The sequence below is a fragment of the Heptranchias perlo genome, unplaced genomic scaffold (assembly GCF_035084215.1).
Source record: "Heptranchias perlo isolate sHepPer1 unplaced genomic scaffold, sHepPer1.hap1 HAP1_SCAFFOLD_1271, whole genome shotgun sequence".
NCBI classification, from domain to species: Eukaryota; Metazoa; Chordata; class Chondrichthyes; order Hexanchiformes; family Hexanchidae; genus Heptranchias; species Heptranchias perlo.
Window position 1 is genome coordinate 1 of NW_027138507.1, and position 22,686 is coordinate 22,686.

At 56.8% G+C, this 22,686-nt stretch overlaps 1 protein-coding gene across 1 annotated transcript in view; it reads left to right on the top strand.

The window, feature by feature from the left end:
- Nucleotides 1–9,299: 9,299 nt before the first annotated feature.
- Nucleotides 9,300–22,686, top strand: part of LOC137308292 (integrin alpha-X-like) — a gene marked incomplete at both ends in the record, with an annotated part of 30,755 nt that continues 17,368 nt past the window's right edge. The window contains 5 exons of the mRNA XM_067977104.1: nt 9,300–9,453; nt 13,556–13,706; nt 17,069–17,145; nt 19,475–19,598; nt 20,636–20,784. Of these exons, the coding sequence (XP_067833205.1) occupies nt 9,300–9,453; nt 13,556–13,706; nt 17,069–17,145; nt 19,475–19,598; nt 20,636–20,784 (655 nt within the window). The remainder of the gene's footprint in view (nt 9,454–13,555; nt 13,707–17,068; nt 17,146–19,474; nt 19,599–20,635; nt 20,785–22,686) is intronic.

Below are 22,686 nucleotides of genomic sequence, written 5' to 3' on the forward strand. Positions count from 1 at the left end.
TAGAGAGAGAGAGAGAGAGACACTGTACCCCCATCGAACTCCGCACACTCACAGCACAGAGAGAGAGAGAGAGAGACACTGTACCCCCATCGAACTCCGCACCCTCACACACAGAGAGAGAGAGAGAGACACTGTACCCCCATCGAACTCCGCACCCTCACACACACAGAGAGAGAGAGAGAGACACTGTACCCCCATCGAACTCCGCACCCTCACACACAGAGAGAGAGAGAGAGAGGACACTGTACCCCCATCGAACTCCGCACCCTCACACACAGAGAGAGAGAGAGAGAGAGACACTGTACCCCATCGAACTCCGCACCCTCACACACAGAGAGAGAGAGAGAGAGACACTGTACCCCCATCGAACTCCGCACCCTCACACAGAGAGAGAGAGAGAGAGAGACACTGTACCCCCATCGAACTCCGCACCCTCACACACACAGAGAGAGAGAGAGAGAGAGAGAGACACTGTACCCCCATCGAACTCCGCACCCTCACACACAGAGAGAGAGAGAGAGAGAGAGAGACACTGTACCCCCATCGAACTCCGCACCCTCACACACAGAGAGAGAGAGAGAGAGACACTGTACCCCCATCGAACTCCGCACCCTCACACAGAGAGAGAGAGAGAGAGACACTGTACCCCCATCGAACTCCGCACCCTCACACACAGAGAGAGAGAGAGAGAGAGAGAGACACTGTACCCCCATCGAACTCCGCACCCTCACACACAGAGAGAGAGAGAGAGAGACACTGTACCCCCATCGAACTCCGCACCCTCACACAGAGAGAGAGAGAGAGAGAGAGACACTGTACCCCCATCGAACTCCGCACCCTCACACAGAGAGAGAGAGAGAGAGAGAGACACTGTACCCCCATCGAACTCCGCACCCTCACACACAGAGAGAGAGAGAGAGAGAGACACTGTACCCCCATCGAACTCCGCACCCTCACACACAGAGAGAGAGAGAGAGACACTGTACCCCCATCGAACTCCGCACCCTCACACAGAGAGAGAGAGAGAGACACTGTACCCCCATCGAACTCCGCACCCTCACACACAGAGAGAGAGAGAGAGAGACACTGTACCCCCATCGAACTCCGCACCCTCACACAGAGAGAGAGAGAGAGACACTGTACCCCCATCGAACTCCGCACCCTCACACACAGAGAGAGAGAGAGAGACACTGTACCCCCATCGAACTCCGCACCCTCACACACAGAGAGAGAGAGAGAGAGACACTGTACCCCCATCGAACTCCGCACCCTCACACACAGAGAGAGAGAGAGAGACACTGTACCCCCATCGAACTCCGCACCCTCACACAGAGAGAGAGAGAGAGAGAGACACTGTACCCCCATCGAACTCCGCACCCTCACACACAGAGAGAGAGAGAGAGAGAGACACTGTACCCCCATCGAACTCCGCACCCTCACACACAGAGAGAGAGAGAGAGAGACACTGTACCCCCATCGAACTCCGCACCCTCACACACACAGAGAGAGAGAGAGAGACACTGTACCCCCATCGAACTCCGCACCCTCACACACAGAGAGAGAGAGAGAGACACTGTACCCCCATCGAACTCCGCACCCTCACACACAGAGAGAGAGAGAGAGAGACACTGTACCCCCATCGAACTCCGCACCCTCACACAGAGAGAGAGAGAGAGAGACACTGTACCCCCATCGAACTCCGCACCCTCACACACAGAGAGAGAGAGAAGAGAGAGAGAGAGACACTGTACCCCCATCGAACTCCGCACCCTCACACACAGAGAGAGAGAGAGAGACACTGTACCCCCATCGAACTCCGCACCCTCACACACAGAGAGAGAGAGAGAGAGACACTGTACCCCCATCGAACTCCGCACCCTCACACACAGAGAGAGAGAGAGAGAGAGAGACACTGTACCCCCATCGAACTCCGCACCCTCACACAGAGAGAGAGAGAGAGAGAGACACTGTACCCCCATCGAACTCCGCACCCTCACACACAGAGAGAGAGAGAGAGAGACACTGTACCCCCATCGAACTCCGCACCCTCACACACAGAGAGAGAGAGAGAGAGAGAGAGACACTGTACCCCCATCGAACTCCGCACCCTCACACACAGAGAGAGAGAGAGAGAGACACTGTACCCCCATCGAACTCCGCACCCTCACACAGAGAGAGAGAGAGAGAGAGAGAGACACTGTACCCCCATCGAACTCCGCACCCTCACACACAGAGAGAGAGAGAGAGACACTGTACCCCCATCGAACTCCGCACCCTCACACACAGAGAGAGAGAGAGAGACACTGTACCCCCATCGAACTCCGCACCCTCACACACACAGAGAGAGAGAGAGAGACACTGTACCCCCATCGAACTCCGCACCCTCACACAGAGAGAGAGAGAGAGAGAGAGAGACACTGTACCCCCATCGAACTCCGCACCCTCACACACAGAGAGAGAGAGAGAGAGAGACACTGTACCCCCATCGAACTCCGCACCCTCACACACAGAGAGAGAGAGAGAGAGACACTGTACCCCCATCGAACTCCGCACCCTCACACACAGAGAGAGAGAGAGAGAGAGACACTGTACCCCCATCGAACTCCGCACCCTCACACACAGAGAGAGAGAGAGAGAGACACTGTACCCCCATCGAACTCCGCACCCTCACACACAGAGAGAGAGAGAGAGAGACACTGTACCCCCATCGAACTCCGCACCCTCACACACAGAGAGAGAGAGAGAGAGAGACACTGTACCCCCATCGAACTCCGCACCCTCACACACAGAGAGAGAGAGAGAGAGAGACACTGTACCCCCATCGAACTTCGCACCCTCACACACACACAGAGAGAGAGAGAGAGAGAGAGACACTGTACCCCCATCGAACTCCGCACCCTCACACAGAGAGAGAGAGAGAGAGAGAGAGACACTGTACCCCCATCGAACTCCGCACCCTCACACAGAGAGAGAGAGAGAGAGAGACACTGTACCCCCATCGAACTCCACACCCTCACACACAGAGAGAGAGAGAGAGAGAGAGACACTGTACCCCCATCGAACTCCGCACCCTCACACAGAGAGAGAGAGAGAGAGAGACACTGTACCCCCATCGAACTCCGCACCCTCACACACAGAGAGAGAGAGAGAGAGACACTGTACCCCCATCGAACTCCGCACCCTCACACACAGAGAGAGAGAGAGAGAGAGACACTGTACCCCCATCGAACTCCGCACCCTCACACACAGAGAGAGAGAGAGAGAGAGACACTGTACCCCCATCGAACTCCGCACCCTCACACACACAGAGAGAGAGAGAGAGAGAGACACTGTACCCCCATCGAACTCCGCACCCTCACACACAGAGAGAGAGAGAGAGAGAGACACTGTACCCCCATCGAACTCCGCACCCTCACACACAGAGAGAGAGAGAGAGAGAGACACTGTACCCCCATCGAACTCCGCACCCTCACACACACAGAGAGAGAGAGAGAGAGAGACACTGTACCCCCATCGAACTCCGCACCCTCACACAGAGAGAGAGAGAGAGAGAGAGACACTGTACCCCCATCGAACTCCGCACCCTCACACACAGAGAGAGAGAGAGAGAGAGACACTGTACCCCCATCGAACTCCGCACCCTCACACACAGAGAGAGAGAGAGAGAGAGAGAGACACTGTACCCCCATCGAACTCCGCACCCTCACACACAGAGAGAGAGAGAGAGAGACACTGTACCCCCATCGAACTCCGCACCCTCACACACAGAGAGAGAGAGAGAGACACTGTACCCCCATCGAACTCCGCACCCTCACACACAGAGAGAGAGAGAGAGACACTGTACCCCCATCGAACTCCGCACCCTCACACACAGAGAGAGAGAGAGAGAGAGAGACACTGTACCCCCATCGAACTCCGCACCCTCACACACACAGAGAGAGAGAGAGAGAGAGAGACACTGTACCCCCATCGAACTCCGCACCCTCACACAGAGAGAGAGAGAGAGAGAGAGACACTGTACCCCCATCGAACTCCGCACCCTCACACACAGAGAGAGAGAGAGAGAGACACTGTACCCCCATCGAACTCCGCACCCTCACACACAGAGAGAGAGAGAGAGAGACACTGTACCCCCATCGAACTCCGCACCCTCACACACAGAGAGAGAGAGAGACACTGTACCCCCATCGAACTCCGCACCCTCACACAGAGAGAGAGAGAGAGAGACACTATACCCCCATCGAACTCCGCACCCTCACACACAGAGAGAGAGAGAGAGAGACACTGTACCCCCATCGAACTCCGCACCCTCACACAGAGAGAGAGAGAGAGAGACACTGTACCCCCATCGAACTCCGCACCCTCACACACACAGAGAGAGAGAGAGAGAGAGAGAGACACTGTACCCCCATCGAACTCCGCACCCTCACACACAGAGAGAGAGAGAGAGAGAGAGACACTGTACCCCCATCGAACTCCGCACCCTCACACACACAGAGAGAGAGAGAGAGAGAGAGAGAGACACTGTACCCCCATCGAACTCCGCACCCTCACACACAGAGAGAGAGAGAGAGAGAGACACTGTACCCCCATCGAACTCCGCACCCTCACACACAGAGAGAGAGAGAGAGAGACACTGTACCCCCATCGAACTCCGCACCCTCACACAGAGAGAGAGAGAGAGAGAGACACTGTACCCCCATCGAACTCCGCACCCTCACACAGAGAGAGAGAGAGAGAGACACTGTACCCCCATCGAACTCCGCACCCTCACACAGAGAGAGAGAGAGAGAGAGAGACACTGTACCCCCATCGAACTCCGCACCCTCACACACACAGAGAGAGAGAGAGAGAGACACTGTACCCCCATCGAACTCCGCACCCTCACACAGAGAGAGAGAGAGAGAGAGAGAGACACTGTACCCCCATCGAACTCCGCACCCTCACACACAGAGAGAGAGAGAGAGAGACACTGTACCCCCATCGAACTCCGCACCCTCACACACACAGAGAGAGAGAGAGAGAGACACTGTACCCCCATCGAACTCCGCACCCTCACACACAGAGAGAGAGAGAGAGAGAGAGACACTGTACCCCCATCGAACTCCGCACCCTCACACACAGAGAGAGAGAGAGAGAGAGAGACACTGTACCCCCATCGAACTCCGCACCCTCACACACACAGAGAGAGAGAGAGAGAGAGAGACACTGTACCCCCATCGAACTCCGCACCCTCACACAGAGAGAGAGAGAGAGAGAGAGACACTGTACCCCCATCGAACTCCGCACCCTCACACAGAGAGAGAGAGAGAGAGAGAGACACTGTACCCCCATCGAACTCCGTACCCTCACACAGAGAGAGAGAGAGAGAGAGAGACACTGTACCCCCATCGAACTCCGTACCCTCACACAGAGAGAGAGAGAGAGAGAGAGACACTGTACCCCCATCGAACTCCGTACCCTCACACAGAGAGAGAGAGAGAGAGAGAGACACTGTACCCCCATCGAACTCCGCACCCTCACACACAGAGAGAGAGAGAGAGACACTGTACCCCCATCGAACTCCGCACCCTCACACAGAGAGAGAGAGAGAGAGACACTGTACCCCCATCGAACTCCGCACCCTCACACACAGAGAGAGAGAGAGAGAGACACTGTACCCCCATCGAACTCCGCACCCTCACACAGAGAGAGAGAGAGAGACACTGTACCCCCATCGAACTCCGCACCCTCACACACACAGAGAGAGAGAGAGAGAGACACTGTACCCCCATCGAACTCCGCACCCTCACAGAGAGAGAGAGAGAGAGAGAGACACTGTACCCCCATCGAACTCCGCACCCTCACACAGAGAGAGAGAGAGAGACACTGTACCCCCATCGAACTCCGCACCCTCACACAGAGAGAGAGAGAGAGAGAGACACTGTACCCCCATCGAACTCCGCACCCTCACACAGAGAGAGAGAGAGAGAGAGACACTGTACCCCCATCGAACTCCGCACCCTCACACACAGAGAGAGAGAGAGAGAGAGACACTGTACCCCCATCGAACTCCGCACCCTCACACACAGAGAGAGAGAGAGAGAGAGACACTGTACCCCCATCGAACTCCGCACCCTCACACACACAGAGAGAGAGAGAGAGAGAGAGACACTGTACCCCCATCGAACTCCGCACCCTCACACACAGAGAGAGAGAGAGAGAGAGACACTGTACCCCCATCGAACTCCGCACCCTCACACACAGAGAGAGAGAGAGAGACACTGTACCCCCATCGAACTCCGCACCCTCACACAGAGAGAGAGAGAGAGAGACACTGTACCCCCATCGAACTCCGCACCCTCACACACACAGAGAGAGAGAGAGAGACACTGTACCCCCATCGAACTCCGCACCCTCACACACAGAGAGAGAGAGAGAGAGAGACACTGTACCCCCATCGAACTCCGCACCCTCACACAGAGAGAGAGAGAGAGAGAGAGACACTGTACCCCCATCGAACTCCGCACCCTCACACACACAGAGAGAGAGAGAGAGAGAGAGACACTGTACCCCCATCGAACTCCGCACCCTCACACAGAGAGAGAGAGAGAGAGAGAGACACTGTACCCCCATCGAACTCCGCACCCTCACACACAGAGAGAGAGAGAGAGAGACACTGTACCCCCATCGAACTCCGCACCCTCACACACAGAGAGAGAGAGAGACACTGTACCCCCATCGAACTCCGCACCCTCACACAGAGAGAGAGAGAGAGAGACACTATACCCCCATCGAACTCCGCACCCTCACACAGAGAGAGAGAGAGAGAGAGAGACACTGTACCCCCATCGAACTCCGCACCCTCACACACAGAGAGAGAGAGAGAGAGACACTGTACCCCCATCGAACTCCGCACCCTCACACAGAGAGAGAGAGAGAGAGACACTGTACCCCCATCGAACTCCGCACCCTCACACAGAGAGAGAGAGAGAGAGAGAGACACTGTACCCCCATCGAACTCCGCACCCTCACACACACAGAGAGAGAGAGAGAGAGAGACACTGTACCCCCATCGAACTCCGCACCCTCACACACAGAGAGAGAGAGAGAGAGAGACACTGTACCCCCATCGAACTCCGCACCCTCACACACAGAGAGAGAGAGAGAGAGAGACACTGTACCCCCATCGAACTCCGCACCCTCACACACAGAGAGAGAGAGAGAGAGAGAGAGACACTGTACCCCCATCGAACTCCGCACCCTCACACACAGAGAGAGAGAGAGAGAGACACTGTACCCCCATCGAACTCCGCACCCTCACACACAGAGAGAGAGAGAGAGACACTGTACCCCCATCGAACTCCGCACCCTCACACACAGAGAGAGAGAGAGAGAGAGACACTGTACCCCCATCGAACTCCGCACCCTCACACAGAGAGAGAGAGAGAGAGAGAGACACTGTACCCCCATCGAACTCCGCACCCTCACACAGAGAGAGAGAGAGAGAGAGAGACACTGTACCCCCATCGAACTCCGCACCCTCACACACAGAGAGAGAGAGAGAGACACTGTACCCCCATCGAACTCCGCACCCTCACACACAGAGAGAGAGAGAGAGAGACACTGTACCCCCATCGAACTCCGCACCCTCACACAGAGAGAGAGAGAGAGAGAGACACTGTACCCCCATCGAACTCCGCACCCTCACACAGAGAGAGAGAGAGAGAGAGAGACACTGTACCCCCATCGAACTCCGCACCCTCACACAGAGAGAGAGAGAGAGAGAGAGAGACACTGTACCCCCATCGAACTCCGCACCCTCACACAGAGAGAGAGAGAGAGAGACACTGTACCCCCATCGAACTCCGCACCCTCACACAGAGAGAGAGAGAGAGAGAGAGAGACACTGTACCCCCATCGAACTCCGCACCCTCACACACAGAGAGAGAGAGAGAGACACTGTACCCCCATCGAACTCCGCACCCTCACACACAGAGAGAGAGAGAGAGAGAGAGACACTGTACCCCCATCGAACTCCGCACCCTCACACAGAGAGAGAGAGAGAGACACTGTACCCCCATCGAACTCCGCACCCTCACACACAGAGAGAGAGAGAGAGACACTGTACCCCCATCGAACTCCGCACCCTCACACACAGAGAGAGAGAGAGAGAGAGACACTGTACCCCCATCGAACTCCGCACCCTCACACACAGAGAGAGAGAGAGAGAGAGACACTGTACCCCCATCGAACTCCGCACCCTCACACACAGAGAGAGAGAGAGAGAGAGACACTGTACCCCCATCGAACTCCGCACCCTCACACACACAGAGAGAGAGAGAGAGAGAGAGAGACACTGTACCCCCATCGAACTCCGTACCCTCACACACAGAGAGAGAGAGAGAGACACTGTACCCCCATCGAACTCCGCACCCTCACACACAGAGAGAGAGAGAGACACTGTACCCCCATCGAACTCCGCACCCTCACACACAGAGAGAGAGAGAGAGAGAGACACTGTACCCCCATCGAACTCCGCACCCTCACACACAGAGAGAGAGAGAGAGACACTGTACCCCCATCGAACTCCGCACCCTCACACACAGAGAGAGAGAGAGAGACACTGTACCCCCATCGAACTCCGCACCCTCACACAGAGAGAGAGAGAGAGACACTGTACCCCCATCGAAATCCGCACCCTCACACACAGAGAGAGAAAGACACTGTACCCCCATCGAACTCCGCACCCTCACACGCAGAGAGAGAGAGAGACACTGTACCCCCATCGAACTCCGCACCCTCACACAGAGAGAGAGAGAGAGAGAGACACTGTACCCCCATCGAACTCCGCACCCTCACACAGAGAGAGAGAGAGAGAGAGACACTGTACCCCCATCGAACTCCGCACCCTCACACAGAGAGAGAGAGAGAGAGAGACACTGTACCCCCATCGAACTCCGCACCCTCACACACAGAGAGAGAGAGAGAGACACTGTACCCCCATCGAACTCCGCACCCTCACACACAGAGAGAGCTGGAGGGGGTTACAGAGATAGGGAAGGGGGGGGGCCGAAGGGCCACGGCCAGCAGAATGGGGAATTTTCAAATCGAGGCGTTGAGGGGGACGGGGAGGCAGTGTGGGTCCAGCGAGCACAGGGAGGGGGAGTGATGGGCGATCGGGACTGGGTGGGGGTGAGGATACGGGGGGAGGGTGGGGGGAGCAGCAGGGAGATCAGATGAGCTGATGGCTACGGAGGGGATGGGGGATGGAAGGAGGCCTCGGGGGTTCACTCCACTCGTTTCGTTCTCCGTTTCAGGGAAAAGATCTTCAGGGAAGATCAGGGAGCTCGGACGACAGCCACCTGGGTAATGATTGTGATCACAGATGGAGAGTCCAATGACGTGGATGTCACTTTTCCAGACGCGATAGCAGCAGCCAAAAAGAAGAATATTCTTCGTTATGCGATTGGGGTGAGTATTCCCTGGGTCTCACAGTGCGTTAGATACACTGTCCTTTCCCCCTCTGGGACCGGGTCTCACAGTGCGTTAGATACACTGTCCTTTCCCCCTCTGGGACCGGGTCTCACAGTGCGTGAGATACACTGTCCTTTCCCCCTCTGGGACCGGGTCTCACAGTGTGTTAGATACACTGTCCTTTCCCCCTCTGGGACCGGGTCTCACAGTGCGTTAGATACACTGTCCTTTCCCCCTCTGTGACCGGGTCTCACAGTGTGTTAGATACACTGTCCTTTCCCCCTCTGGGACCGGGTCTCACAGTGCGTTAGATACACTGTCCTTTCCGCCTCTGGGACCGGGTCTCACAGTGCGTTAGATACACTGTCCTTTCCCCCTCTGGGACCGGGTCTCACAGTGCGTTAGATATACTGTCCTTTCCCCCTCTGGGACCGGGTCTCACAGTGCGTTAGATACACTGTCCTTTCCCCCTCTGGGACCGGGTCTCACAGTGCGTTAGATACACTGTCCTTTCCCCCTCTGGGACCGGGTCTCACAGTGCGTTAGATACACTGTCCTTTCCCCCTCTGGGACCGGGTCTCTCAGTGTGTTAGACACACTGTCCTTTCCCCCTCTGGGACCGGGTCTCACAGTGCGTTAGATACACTGTCCTTTCCCCCTCTGGGACCGGGTCTCACAGTGCGTTAGATACACTGTCCTTTCCCCCTCTGGGACCGGGTCTCACAGTGCGTTAGATACACTGTCCTTTCCCCCTCTGGGACCGGGTCTCACAGTGTGTTGGATACACTGTCCTTTCCCCCTCTGGGACTGGGTGTCACAGTGCGTTAGATACACTGTCCTTTCCCCCTCTGGGACCGGGTCTCACAGTGTGTTAGATGCACTGTCCTTTCCCCCTCTGGGACCGGGTCTCACAGTGCGTTAGATACACTGTCCTTTCCCCCTCTGGGACCGGGTCTCACAGTGCGTTAGATACACCGTCCTTTCCCCCTCTGGGACCGGGTCTCACGGTGCGTTAGATACACTGTCCTTTCCCCCTCTGGGACCGGGTCTCACAGTGCGTTAGATACACTGTCCTTTCCCCCTCTGGGACCGGGTCTCTCAGTGCGTTAGATACACTGTCCTTTCCCCCTCTGGGACCGGGTCTCACAGTGCGTTAGATACACTGTCCTTTCCCCCTCTGGGACCGGGTCTCTCAGTGTGTTAGATACACTGTCCTTTCCCCCTCTGGGACCGGGTCTCACAGTGTGTTAGATACACTGTCCTTTCCCCCTCTGGGACCGGGTCTCTCAGTGCGTTAGATACACTGTCCTTTCCCCCTCTGGGACCGGGTCTCACAGTGTGTTAGATACACTGTCCTTTCCCCCTCTGGGACCGGGTCTCCCAGTGCGTTAGATATACTGTCCTTTCCCCCTCTGGGACCGGGTCTCCCAGTGCGTTAGATATACTGTCCTTTCCCCCTCTGGGACCGGGTCTCACAGTGAGTTAGATACACTGTCCTTTCCCCCTCTGGGACCGGGTCTCCCAGTGCGTTAGATATACTGTCCTTTCCCCCTCTGGGACCGGGTCTCCCAGTGCGTTAGATATACTGTCCTTTCCCCCTCTGGGACCGGGTCTCACAGTGAGTGAGATACACTGTCCTTTCCCCCTCTGGGACCGGGTCTCACACTGCGTTAGATACACTGTCCTTTCCCCCTCTGGGACCGGGTCTCACAGTGCGTGAGATACACTGTCCTTTCCCCCTCTGGGACCGGGTCTCACAGTGCGTTAGACACACTGTCCTTTCCCCCTCTGGGACCGGGTCTCACAGTGCGTTAGATACACTGTCCTTTCCCCCTCTGGGACCGGGTCTCACAGTGCGTTAGATACACTGTCCTTTCCCCCTCTGGGACCGGGTCTCACAGTGCGTTAGATACACTGTCCTTTCCCCCTCTGGGACCGGGTCTCACAGTGCGTTAGATACACTGTCCTTTCCCCCTCTGGGACCGGGTGTCACAGTGTGTTAGATACACTGTCCTTTCCCCCTCTGGGACCGGGTCTCACAGTGCGTTAGATACACTGTCCTTTCCCCCTCTGGGACCGGGTCTCACAGTGCGTTAGATACACTGTCCTTTCCCCCTCTGGGACCGGGTCTCACAGTGTGTTAGATACACTGTCCTTTCCCCCTCTGGGACCGGGTCTCACAGTGCGTTAGATACACTGTCCTTTCCCCCTCTGGGACCAGGTCTCACAGTGCGTTAGATACACTGTCCTTTCCCCCTCTGGGACCGGGTCTCACAGTGCGTTAGACACACTGTCCTTTCCCCCTCTGGGACCGGGTCTCACAGTGCGTTAGATACACTGTCCTTTCCCCCTCTGGGACCGGGTCTCACAGTGCGTTAGATACACTGTCCTTTCCCCCTCTGGGACCGGGTCTCACAGTGCGTTAGATACACTGTCCTTTCCCCCTCTGGGACCGGGTCTCACAGTGCGTTAGATACACTGTCCTTTCCGCCTCTGGGACCGGGTCTCACAGTGTGTTAGATACACTGTCCTTTCCCCCTCTGGGACCGGGTCTCACAGTGTGTTAGATACACTGTCCTTTCCCCCTCTGGGACCGGGTCTCACAGTGCGTTAGATACACTGTCCTTTCCCCCTCTGGGACCGGGTCTCACAGTGTGTTAGATACACTGTCCTTTCCCCCTCTGGGACCGGGTCTCACAGTGTGTTAGATACACTGTCCTTTCCCCCTCTGGGACCGGGTCTCACAGTGCGTTAGATACACTGTCCTTTCCCCCTCTGGGACCGGGTCTCACAGTGCGTTAGATACACTGTCCTTTCCCCCTCTGGGACTGGGTCTCACAGTGTGTTAGATACACTGTCCTTTCCCCCTCTGGGACCGGGTCTCACAGTGTGTTAGATACACTGTCCTTTCCCCCTCTGGGACCGGGTCTCACAGTGCGTTAGATACACTGTCCTTTCCCCCTCTGGGACCGGGTCTCACAGTGGGTTAGATACACTGTCCTTTCCCCCTCTGGGACCGGGTCTCACAGTGCGTTAGATACACTGTCCTTTCCCCCTCTGGGACCGGGTCTCACAGTGCGTTAGATACACTGTCCTTTCCCCCTCTGGGACCGGGTCTCACAGTGCGTTAGACACACTGTCCTTTCCCCCTCTGGGACCGGGTCTCACAGTGCGTTAGATACACTGTCCTTTCCCCCTCTGGGACCGGGTCTCTCAGTGCGTTAGATACACTGTCCTTTCCCCCTCTGGGACCGGGTCTCACAGTGCGTTAGAGACACTGTCCTTTCCCCCTCTGGGATCGGGTCTCACAGTGCGTTAGATACACTGTCCTTTCCCCCTCTGGGACCGGGTCTCTCAGTGCGTTAGATACACTGTCCTTTCCCCCTCTGGGACCGGCTCTCACAGTGCGTTAGATACACTGTCCTTTCCCCCTCTGGGACCGGGTCTCACAGTGCGTTAGATACACTGTCCTTTCCCCCTCTGGGACCGGGTCTCACAGTGCGTTAGATACACTGTCCTTTCCCCCTCTGGGACCGGGTCTCACAGTGCGTTAGATACACTGTCCTTTCCCCCTCTGGGACCGGGTCTCACAGTGTGTTAGATACACTGTCCTTTCCCCCTCTGGGACCGGGTCTCACAGTGCGTTAGATACACTGTCCTTTCCCACTCTGGGACCGGGTCTCACAGTGCGTTAGATACACTGTCCTTTCCCCCTCTGGGACCGGGTCTCACAGTGTGTTAGATACACTGTCCTTTCCCCCTCTGGGACCGGGTCTCACAGTGTGTTAGATACACTGTCCTTTCCCCCTCTGGGACCGGGTCTCACAGTGCGTTAGATACACTGTCCTTTCCCCCTCTGGGACCGGGTCTCACAGTGCGTTAGATACACTGTCCTTTCCCCCTCTGGGACCGGGTCTCACAGTGCGTTAGATACACTGTCCTTTCCCCCTCTGGGACCGGGTCTCACAGTGTGTTAGATACACTGTCCTTTCCCCCTCTGGGACCGGGTCTCACAGTGCGTTAGATACACTGTCCTTTCCCCCTCTGGGACCGGGTCTCACAGTGCGTTAGATACACTGTCCTTTTCTCTCTCAATCAGGTCGGCGATGCTTTCAGTACTCAGAGGGCGACAGAGGAGCTCAATATAATCGCGTCCAAACCCTCAGTGGATTTTGTGTTGAAGGTGAACAACTTTGCTGCACTGGAAAATATCAACGAGAAATTAAAGGAGAAGATATTTGCCATCGAAGGTTCGCCATTTTGACTAATGTCACCTTTAATCCCAGCTCGCTGGGCCTTTTCATTGGATGATTACCTCATGGCCGTGTTGGGTTTGTCAACGCAGAGTTCGGGAGGGTCTGTCCTCTCTCTCTATACCCCACTGTTCCCCAGTGTGTCCCCTCTCTCTATACCCCACTGTTCCCCAGTGTGTCCCCTCTCTCTATACCCCACTGTTCCCCAGTGTGTCCCCCCTCTCTCTATACCCCACTGTTCCCCAGTGTGTCCCCTCTCTATACCCCACTGTTCCCCAGTGTGTCCCCTCTCTCTATACCCCACTGTTCCCCAGTGTGTCCCCTCTCTCTCTATACCCCACTGTTCCCCAGTGTGTCCCCCCTCTCTCTATACCCCACTGTTCCCCAGTGTGTCCCCTCTCTCTATACCCCACTGTTCCCCAGTGTGTCCCCTCTCTCTCTATACCCCACTGTTCCCCAGTGTGTCCCCTCTCTCTCTATACCCCACTGTTCCCCAGTGTGTCCCCTCTCTCTATACCCCACTGTTCCCCAGTGTGTCCCCTCTCTCTATACCCCACTGTTCCCCAGTGTGTCCCCCTCTCTATACCCCACTGTTCCCCAGTGTGTCCCCTCTCTCTATACCCCACTGTTCCCCAGTGTGTCCCCTCTCTCTATACCCCACTGTTCCCCAGTGTGTCCCCTCTCTCTATACCCCACTGTTCCCCAGTGTGTCCCCTCTCTCTCTATACCCCACTGTTCCCCAGTGTGTCCCCTCTCTCTCTATACCCCACTGTTCCCCAGTGTGTCCCCTCTCTCTCTATACCCCACTGTTCCCCAGTGTGTCCCCTCTCTCAATACCCCACTGTTCCCCAGTGTGTCCTCTCTCTCTACACCCCACTGTTCCCCAGTGTGTCCCCTCTCTCAATACCCCACTGTTCCCCAGTGTGTCCCCTCTCTCTCTATACCCCACTGTTCCCCAGTGTGTCCCCTCTCTCTCTATACCCCACTGTTCCCCAGTGTGTCCCCTCTCTCTATACCCCACTGTTCCCCAGTGTGTCCCCTCTCTCTATACCCCACTGTTCCCCAGTGTGTCCCCCTCTCTCTATACCCCACTGTTCCCCAGTGTGTCCCCTCTCTCTCCATACCCCACTGTTCCCCAGTGTGTCCCCTCTCTCTCTATACCCCACTGTTCCCCAGTGTGTCCCCTCTCTCTCTATACCCCACTGTTCCCCAGTGTGTCCCCTCTCTCTATACCCCACTGTTCCCCAGTGTGTCCCCTCTCTCTCTATACCCCACTGTTCCCCAGTGTGTCCCCTCTCTCTCTATACCCCACTGTTCCCCAGTGTGTCCCCTCTCTCTATACCCCATTGTTCCCCAGTCTGTCCCCTCTCTCTATACCCCACTGTTCCCCAGTGTGTCCCCTCTCTCTCTATACCCCACTGTTCCCCAGTGTGTCCCCTCTCTCTCTATACCCCACTGTTCCCCAGTGTGTCCCCTCTCTCTCCATACCCCACTGTTCCCCAGTGTGTCCCCTCTCTCTATACCCCACTGTTCCCCAGTGTGTCCCCTCTCTCTATACCCCACTGTTCCCCAGTGTGTCCCCCTCTCTCTATACCCCACTGTTCCCCAGTGTGTCCCCTCTCTCTCTATACCCCACTGTTCCCCAGTGTGTCCCCTCTCTCTCTATACCCCACTGTTCCCCAGTGTGTCCCCTCTCTCTATACCCCACTGTTCCCCAGTGTGTCCCCTCTCTCTCTATGCCCCACTGTTCCCCAGTCTGTCCCCTCTCTCTCTATACCCCACTGTTCCCCAGTGTGTCCTCTCTCTCTATACCCCACTGTTCCCCAGTGTGTCCCCTCTCTCTATACCCCACTGTTCCCCAGTGTGTCCCCTCTCTCTATACCCCACTGTTCCCCAGTGTGTCCCCTCTCTCTATACCCCACTGTTCCCCAGTGTGTCCCCTCTCTCTATACCCCACTGTTCCCCAGTGTGTCCCCTCTCTCTCTATACCCCACTGTTCCCCAGTGTGTCCCCTCTCTCTATACCCCACTGTTCCCCAGTGTGTCCCCTCTCTCTATACCCCACTGTTCCCCAGTGTGTCCCCTCTCTCTCGATACCCCACTGTTCCCCAGTGTGTCCCCTCTCTCTATACCCCACTGTTCCGAATTGTGTGTCCCCTCTCTCTATACCCCACTGTTCCCCAGTGTGTCCCCTCTCTCAATACCCCACTGTTCCCCAGTGTGTCCCCTCTCTCTATACCCCACTGTTCCCCAGTGTGTCCCCTCTCTCTATACCCCACTGTTCCCCAGTGTGTCCCCTCTCTCTATACCCCACTGTTCCCCAGTGTGTCCCCTCTCTCAATACCCCACTGTTCCCCAGTGTGTCCCCTCTCTCTATACCCCACTGTTCCCCAGTGTGTCCCCTCTCTCTCTATACCCCACTGTTCCCCAGTGTGTCCCCTCTCTCTATACCCCACTGTTCCCCAGTGTGTCCCCTCTCTCTATACCCCACTGTTCCCCAGTGTGTCCCCTCTCTCTCTATACCCCACTGTTCCCCAGTGTGTCCCCTCTCTCTCTATACCCCACTGTTCCCCAGTGTGTCCCCTCTCTCTATACCCCACTGTTCCCCAGTGTGTCCCCTCTCTCTATACCCCACTGTTCCCCAGTGTGTCCCCTCTCTCTATACCCCACTGTTCCCCAGTGTGTCCCCTCTCTCTCTATACCCCACTGTTCCCCAGTGTGTCCCCTCTCTCTATACCCCACTGTTCCCCAGTGTGTCCCCCCTCTCTCTATACCCCACTGTTCCCCAGTCTGTCCCCTCTCTCTCTATACCCCACTGTTCCCCAGTGTGTCCTCTCTCTCTGTACCCCACTGTTCCCCAGTGTGTCCCCTCTCTCTATACCCCACTGTTCCCCAGTGTGTCCCCCCTCTCTCTATACCCCACTGTTCCCCAGTGTGTCCCCTCTCTCTATACCCCACTGTTCCCCAGTGTGTCCCCTCTCTCTATATACCCCACTGTTCCCCAGTGTGTCCCCTCTCTCTCTATACCCCACTGTTCCCCAGTGTGTCCCCCCTCTCTCTATACCCCACTGTTCCCCAGTGTGTCCCCTCTCTCTCTATACCCCACTGTTCCCCAGTGTGTCCCCTCTCTCTCTATACCCCACTGTTCCCCAGTGTGTCCCCCCTCTCTCTATACCCCACTGTTCCCCAGTGTGTCCCCCCTCTCTCTATACCCCACTGTTCTCCAGTCTGTCCATCCTCCAAGTCCCGAGTGGGAACGATTCCCATTTCCTCCCCATGTTCTTCTGCTCCATATTTTCCTGTTCCTGGACCCTTCCCGATTCTGTACCCCTAAAATCCAGTGTTTCTCTCTTGCTGCAGGAACCGGGAATTCATCGGGGAAAAGTTCCTTCCATCTTGAGATGGCTCAAGCAGGATTCAGTGCAATCTTCGAAGAAGTATGTACCAATCAATCCCCAAACTAATCCCACTGCCCCGCTCTCTCCCCATAGCCCTGTATCGATCCCCAAACTAATCCCACTGCCCCGCTCTCTCCCCATAGTCCTGTATCCATCCCCAAACTAATCCCACTGCCCCGCTCTCTCCCCATAGCCCTGTATCAATCCCAAACTAATCCCACTGCCCCGCTCTCTCCCCACAGCCCTGTATCAATCCCCAAACTAATCCCACTGCCCCACTCTCTCTCATAGCCCTGTATCAATCCCCAAACTAATCCCACTGCCCCACTCTCTCCCCATAGCCCTGTATCGATCCCCAAACTAATCCCACTGCCCCGCTCTCTCCCCATAGCCCTGTATCAATCCCCAAACTAATCCCACTGCCCCGCTCTCTCCCCATAGCCCTGTATCGATCCCCAAACTAATCCCACTGCCCCACTCTCTCCCCATAGCCCTGCATCGATCCCCAAACTAATCCCACTGCCCCACTCTCTCCCCATCGCCCTGTATCAATCCCCAAACTAATCCCACTGCCCCACTCTCTCCCCATAGTCCTGTATCGATCCCCAAACTAATCCCACTGCCCCACTCTCTCCCCATAGCCCTGTATCAATCCCCAAACTAATCCCACTGCCCCACTCTCTCCCCATAGCCCTGTATCGATCCCCAAACTAATCCCACTGCCCCACTCTCTCCCCATAGCCCTGTATCGATCCCCAAACTAATCCCACTGCCCCACTCTCTCCCCATAGCCCTGTATCGATCCCGAAACTAATCCCACTGCCCCACTCTCTCCCCATAGCCCTGTATCGATCCCCAAACTAATCCCACTGCCCCGCTCTCTCCCCATAGCCCTGTATCAATCCCCAAACTAATCCCACTGCCCCACTCTCTCCCCATAGCCCCGTATCAATCCCCAAACTAATCCCACTGCCCCACTCTCTCGCCATAGCCCTGTATCAATCCCAAACTAATCCCACTGCTCCGCTCTCTCCCCATAGCCCTGTATCGTTCCCCAAACTAATCCCACTGCCCCGCTCTCTCCCCATAGACCTGTATCGATCCCCAAACTAATCCCACTGCCCCGCTCTCTCCCCATAGCCCTGTATCAATCCCCAAACTAATCCCACTGCCCTGCTCTCTCCCCATAGCCCTGTATCAATCCCCAAACTAATCCCACTGCCCCACTCTCTCTCCATAGCCCTGTATCAATCCCCAAACTAATCCCACTGCCCCACTCTCTCCCCATAGCCCTGTATCGATCCCCAAACTAATCCCACTGCCCCGCTCTCTCCCCATAGCCCTGTATCAATCCCCAAACTAATCCCACTGCCCCGCTCTCTCCCCATAGCCCTGTATCAATCCCCAAACTAATCCCACTGCCCCGCTCTCTCCCCATAGCCCTGTATCAATCCCCAAACTAATCCCACTGCCCCGCTCTCTCCCCATAGCCCTGTATCGATCCCCAAACTAATCCCACTGCCCCACTCTCTCCCCATAGCCCTGTATCAATCCCCAAACTAATCCCACTGCCCCGCTCTCTCCCCATAGCCCTGTATCAATCCCCAAACTAATCCCACTGCCCCGCTCTCTCCCCATTGCCCTGTATCGATCCCCAAACTAATCCCACTGCCCCGCTCTCTCCCCATAGCCCTGTATCAATCCCCAAACTAATCCCACTGCCCCGCTCTCTCCCCATTGCCCTGTATCGATCCCCAAACTAATCCCACTGCCCCGCTCTCTCCCCATAGCCCTGTATCAATCCCAAACTAATCCCACTGCCCCGCTCTCTCCCCATAGCCCTGTATCAATCCCCAAACTAATCCCACTGCCCCGCTCTCTCCCCATAGTCCTGTATCGATCCCCAAACTAATCCCACTGCCCCACTCTCTCCCCATAGCCCTGTATCGATCCCCAAACTAATCCCACTGCCCCGCTCTCTCCCCCATAGCCCTGTATCAATCCCCAAACTAATCCCACTGCCCCGCTCTCTCCCCATCGTCCTGCATGAATTCCGGCCTCTTCGCTCCACCATTGGCGGCCATGCCTTCAGCCGCCCGGGCCCCGAGCTCTGGAATTCCCTCCCTAAACCTCCCCCTCCTCCGTCTCCTCCTCTGAGACCCTCCTGAAACCCTCCCTCATTGGCGGAGCTTTTGGTCACCTGTCCCGATATCTCCTCCTGTGGCCCCGGGGTCAGATTGTGTCTGATAACCCTCCAGCGAAGGGTCTTGGGGGCCGTTTCATACCGTTAAGGGTGCTTTATTGACGGGAGGTCTTGTCGGGCTAAACTCTCCCCTCTAACCAGCCCTCCTTGCCCTTCCCCACGCAGGACGCCATTGTGTTGGGAGCCGTGGGAGCGAACGACTGGTCGGGCGCGCTGGTCAAGGTTCAAGACGGGCAGGAGGAGGTTATCCAGGACTCAACGCTCAAAGACATGGCCGAATCGTACCTGGGTGAGGAGGGTGAGGGGTCACAAGGTCGTGGGGTCGAGCCCCACACTCGCTCCAGGGACTCGAGCCCCCATGATCCAGGCCCCCGCTCCCCGGTCACCCAGTACCGAGGGAGCGCCGCACTGTCGGAGGGTCGGGACTGAGGGAGCGCCGCGCTGTCGGAGGGTCGGTGCTGAGGGAGCGCCGCACTGTCGGAGGGTCGGTACTGAGGGAGCGCCGCACTGTCGGAGGGTCAGTACTGAGGGAGCGCCGCACTGTCGGAGGGTCAGTACTGAGGGAGCGCCGCACTGTCGGAGGGTCGGTACTGAGGGAGCGCCGCACTGTCGGAGGGTCGGTACTGAGGGAGCGCCGCACTGTCGGAGGGTCGGTACTGAGGGAGCGCCGCACTGTCGGAGGGTCGGTACTGAGGGAGCGCCGCACTGTCGGAGGGTCGGTGCTGAGGGAGCGCCGCACTGTCGGAGGGTCAGTACTGAGGGAGCGCCGCACTGTCGGAGGGTCGGTACAGAGGGAGCGCCGCACTGTGGGAGGGTCGGTACTGAGGGAGCGCCGCACTGTCGGAGGGTCAGTACTGAGGGAGCGCTACAATATCTATCTCCCTCTATCCCTCCCTCCCTTCCACTCACCCCCTTACCGTCCCTCCCTTTCTCCCTCTCTCCCACTCTCCCCTACCTTCCACCCTCCTTCTCTCCCTCTCTCCCTCCTTCTCTCTCTATCTCCCTCCATCGCTCATTCCCCCCACCTCTCCCTCCCTGCCTTCTTCCCTCTCTCTCTCTCCCTCCCTCCTTCTCTCCCTCTCTCCCTCCTTCTCTCTCTCTCTAAGTCCTTCTGTCCCTCTCTCCCTCCATCGCTCATTCCCCCCGCCTCTCCGTCCCTTCCTCCATCTCTCGCTCTCTCCGTTCCTCACTCCCTCCCTCTCTCCCTCCCTCACTCCCTCTCTCCATCCCTCCCTCCCTTCCTCCATCCCTCCCTCTCTCCCTCCATTCCTTTATGCCAAGGACCCTCAGTGATTGGACATCTTTCCCCCCCTGTCCGTGTCTCAGGATATTCCATAGTGAAAGCCAGACTCGGGAGCCAATCCTTCTCCGTTGTCGGCGCCCCGCGTTATAAGCACAGGGGACAGGTGGTCATTTTCGGGCCTGGGAGCAACCGGACAAAGTGGGAAGTGAAACAGCGCATCGAAGGAGATCAGGTGGGTAACTGAGTCCCAGGCTTTCAGCTCGGGACAGGCCGGATGTACATCAGTGCATCGAACGCAGTGTGAGACCTGGTCCCAGAGGGGGAAAGGACAGTGTATCTAACGCACTGTGAGACCCGGTCCCAGAGGGGGATAGGACAGTGTATCTAACGCACTGTGAGACCCGGTCCCAGAGGGGGAAAGGACAGTGTATCTAACGCACTGTGAGACCCGGTCCCAGAGGGGGAAAGGACAGTGTATCTAACGCACTGTGAGACCTGGTCCCAGAGGGGGAAAGGACAGTGTATCTAACGCACTGTGAGACCCGGTCCCAGAGGGGGAAAGGACAGTGTATCTAACACACTGTGAGACCCGGTCCCAGAGGGGGAAAGGACAGTGTATCTAACGCACTGTGAGACCTGGTCCCAGAGGGGGAAAGGACAGTGTATCTAACGCAGTGTGAGACCCGGTCCCAGAGGGGGAAAGGACAGTGTATCTAACGCACTGTGAGACCCGGTCCCAGAGGGGGAAAGGACAGTGTATCTAACACACTGAGAGACCCGGTCCCAGAGGGGGAAAGGACAGTGTATCTAACGCACTGTGAGACCCGGTCCCAGAGGGGGAAAGGACAGTGTATCTAACACACTGTGAGACCCGGTCCCAGAGGGGGAAAGGACAGTGTATCTAACACACTGTGAGACCCGGTCCCAGAGGGGGAAAGGACAGTGTATCTAACACACTGAGAGACCCGGTCCCAGAGGGGGAAAGGACAGTGTATCTAACGCACTGTGAGACCCGGTCCCAGAGGGGGAAAGGACAGTGTATCTAACACACTGAGAGACCCGGTCCCAGAGGGGGAAAGGACAGTGTATCTAACGCACTGTGAGACCCGGTCCCAGAGGGGGAAAGGACAGTGTATCTAACACACTGAGAGACCCGGTCCCAGAGGGGGAAAGGACAGTGTATCTAACGCACTGTGAGACCCGGTCCCAGAGGGGGAAAGGACAGTGTATCTAACGCACTGTGAGACCCGGTCCCAGAGGGGGAAAGGACAGTGTATCTAACACACTGTGAGACCCGGTCCCAGAGGGGGAAAGGACAGTGTATCTAACGCACTGTGAGACCCGGTCCCAGAGGGGGAAAGGACAGTGTATCTAACACACTGTGAGACCCGGTCCCAGAGGGGGAAAGGACAGTGTGTCTAACGCACTGAGAGACCCGGTCCCAGAGGGGGAAAGGACAGTGTGTCTCACGCACTGTGAGACCCAGTCCCAGAGGGGGAAAGGACAGTGTATCTAACGCACTGTGAGACCCGGTCCCAGAGGGGGAAAGGACAGTGTATCTAACACACTGTGAGACCCGGTCCCAGAGGGGGAAAGGACAGTGTATCTAACGCACTGTGAGACCCGGTCCCAGAGGGGGAAAGGACAGTGTATCTAAAGCACTGTGAGACCCGGTCCCAGAGGGGGAAAGGACAGTGTATCTAACGCACTGTGAGACCCGGTCCCAGAGGGGGAAAGGACAGTGTATCTAACGCACTGTGAGACCCGGTCCCAGAGGGGGAAAGGACAGTGTATCTAACGCACTGTGAGACCCGGTCCCAGAGGGGGAAAGGACAGTGTATCTAACGCACTGTGAGACCCGGTCCCAGAGGGGGAAAGGACAGTGTATCTAACGCACTGTGAGACCCGGTCCCAGAGGGGGAAAGGACAGTGTATCTAACACACTGTGAGACCCGGTCCCAGAGGGGGAAAGGACAGTGTATCTAACACACTGTGAGACCCGGTCCCAGAGGGGGAAAGGACAGTGTATCTAACGCACTGTGAGACCCGGTCCCAGAGGGGGAAAGGACAGTGTATCTAACGCACTGTGAGACCCGGTCCCAGAGGGGGAAAGGACAGTGTATCTAACACACTG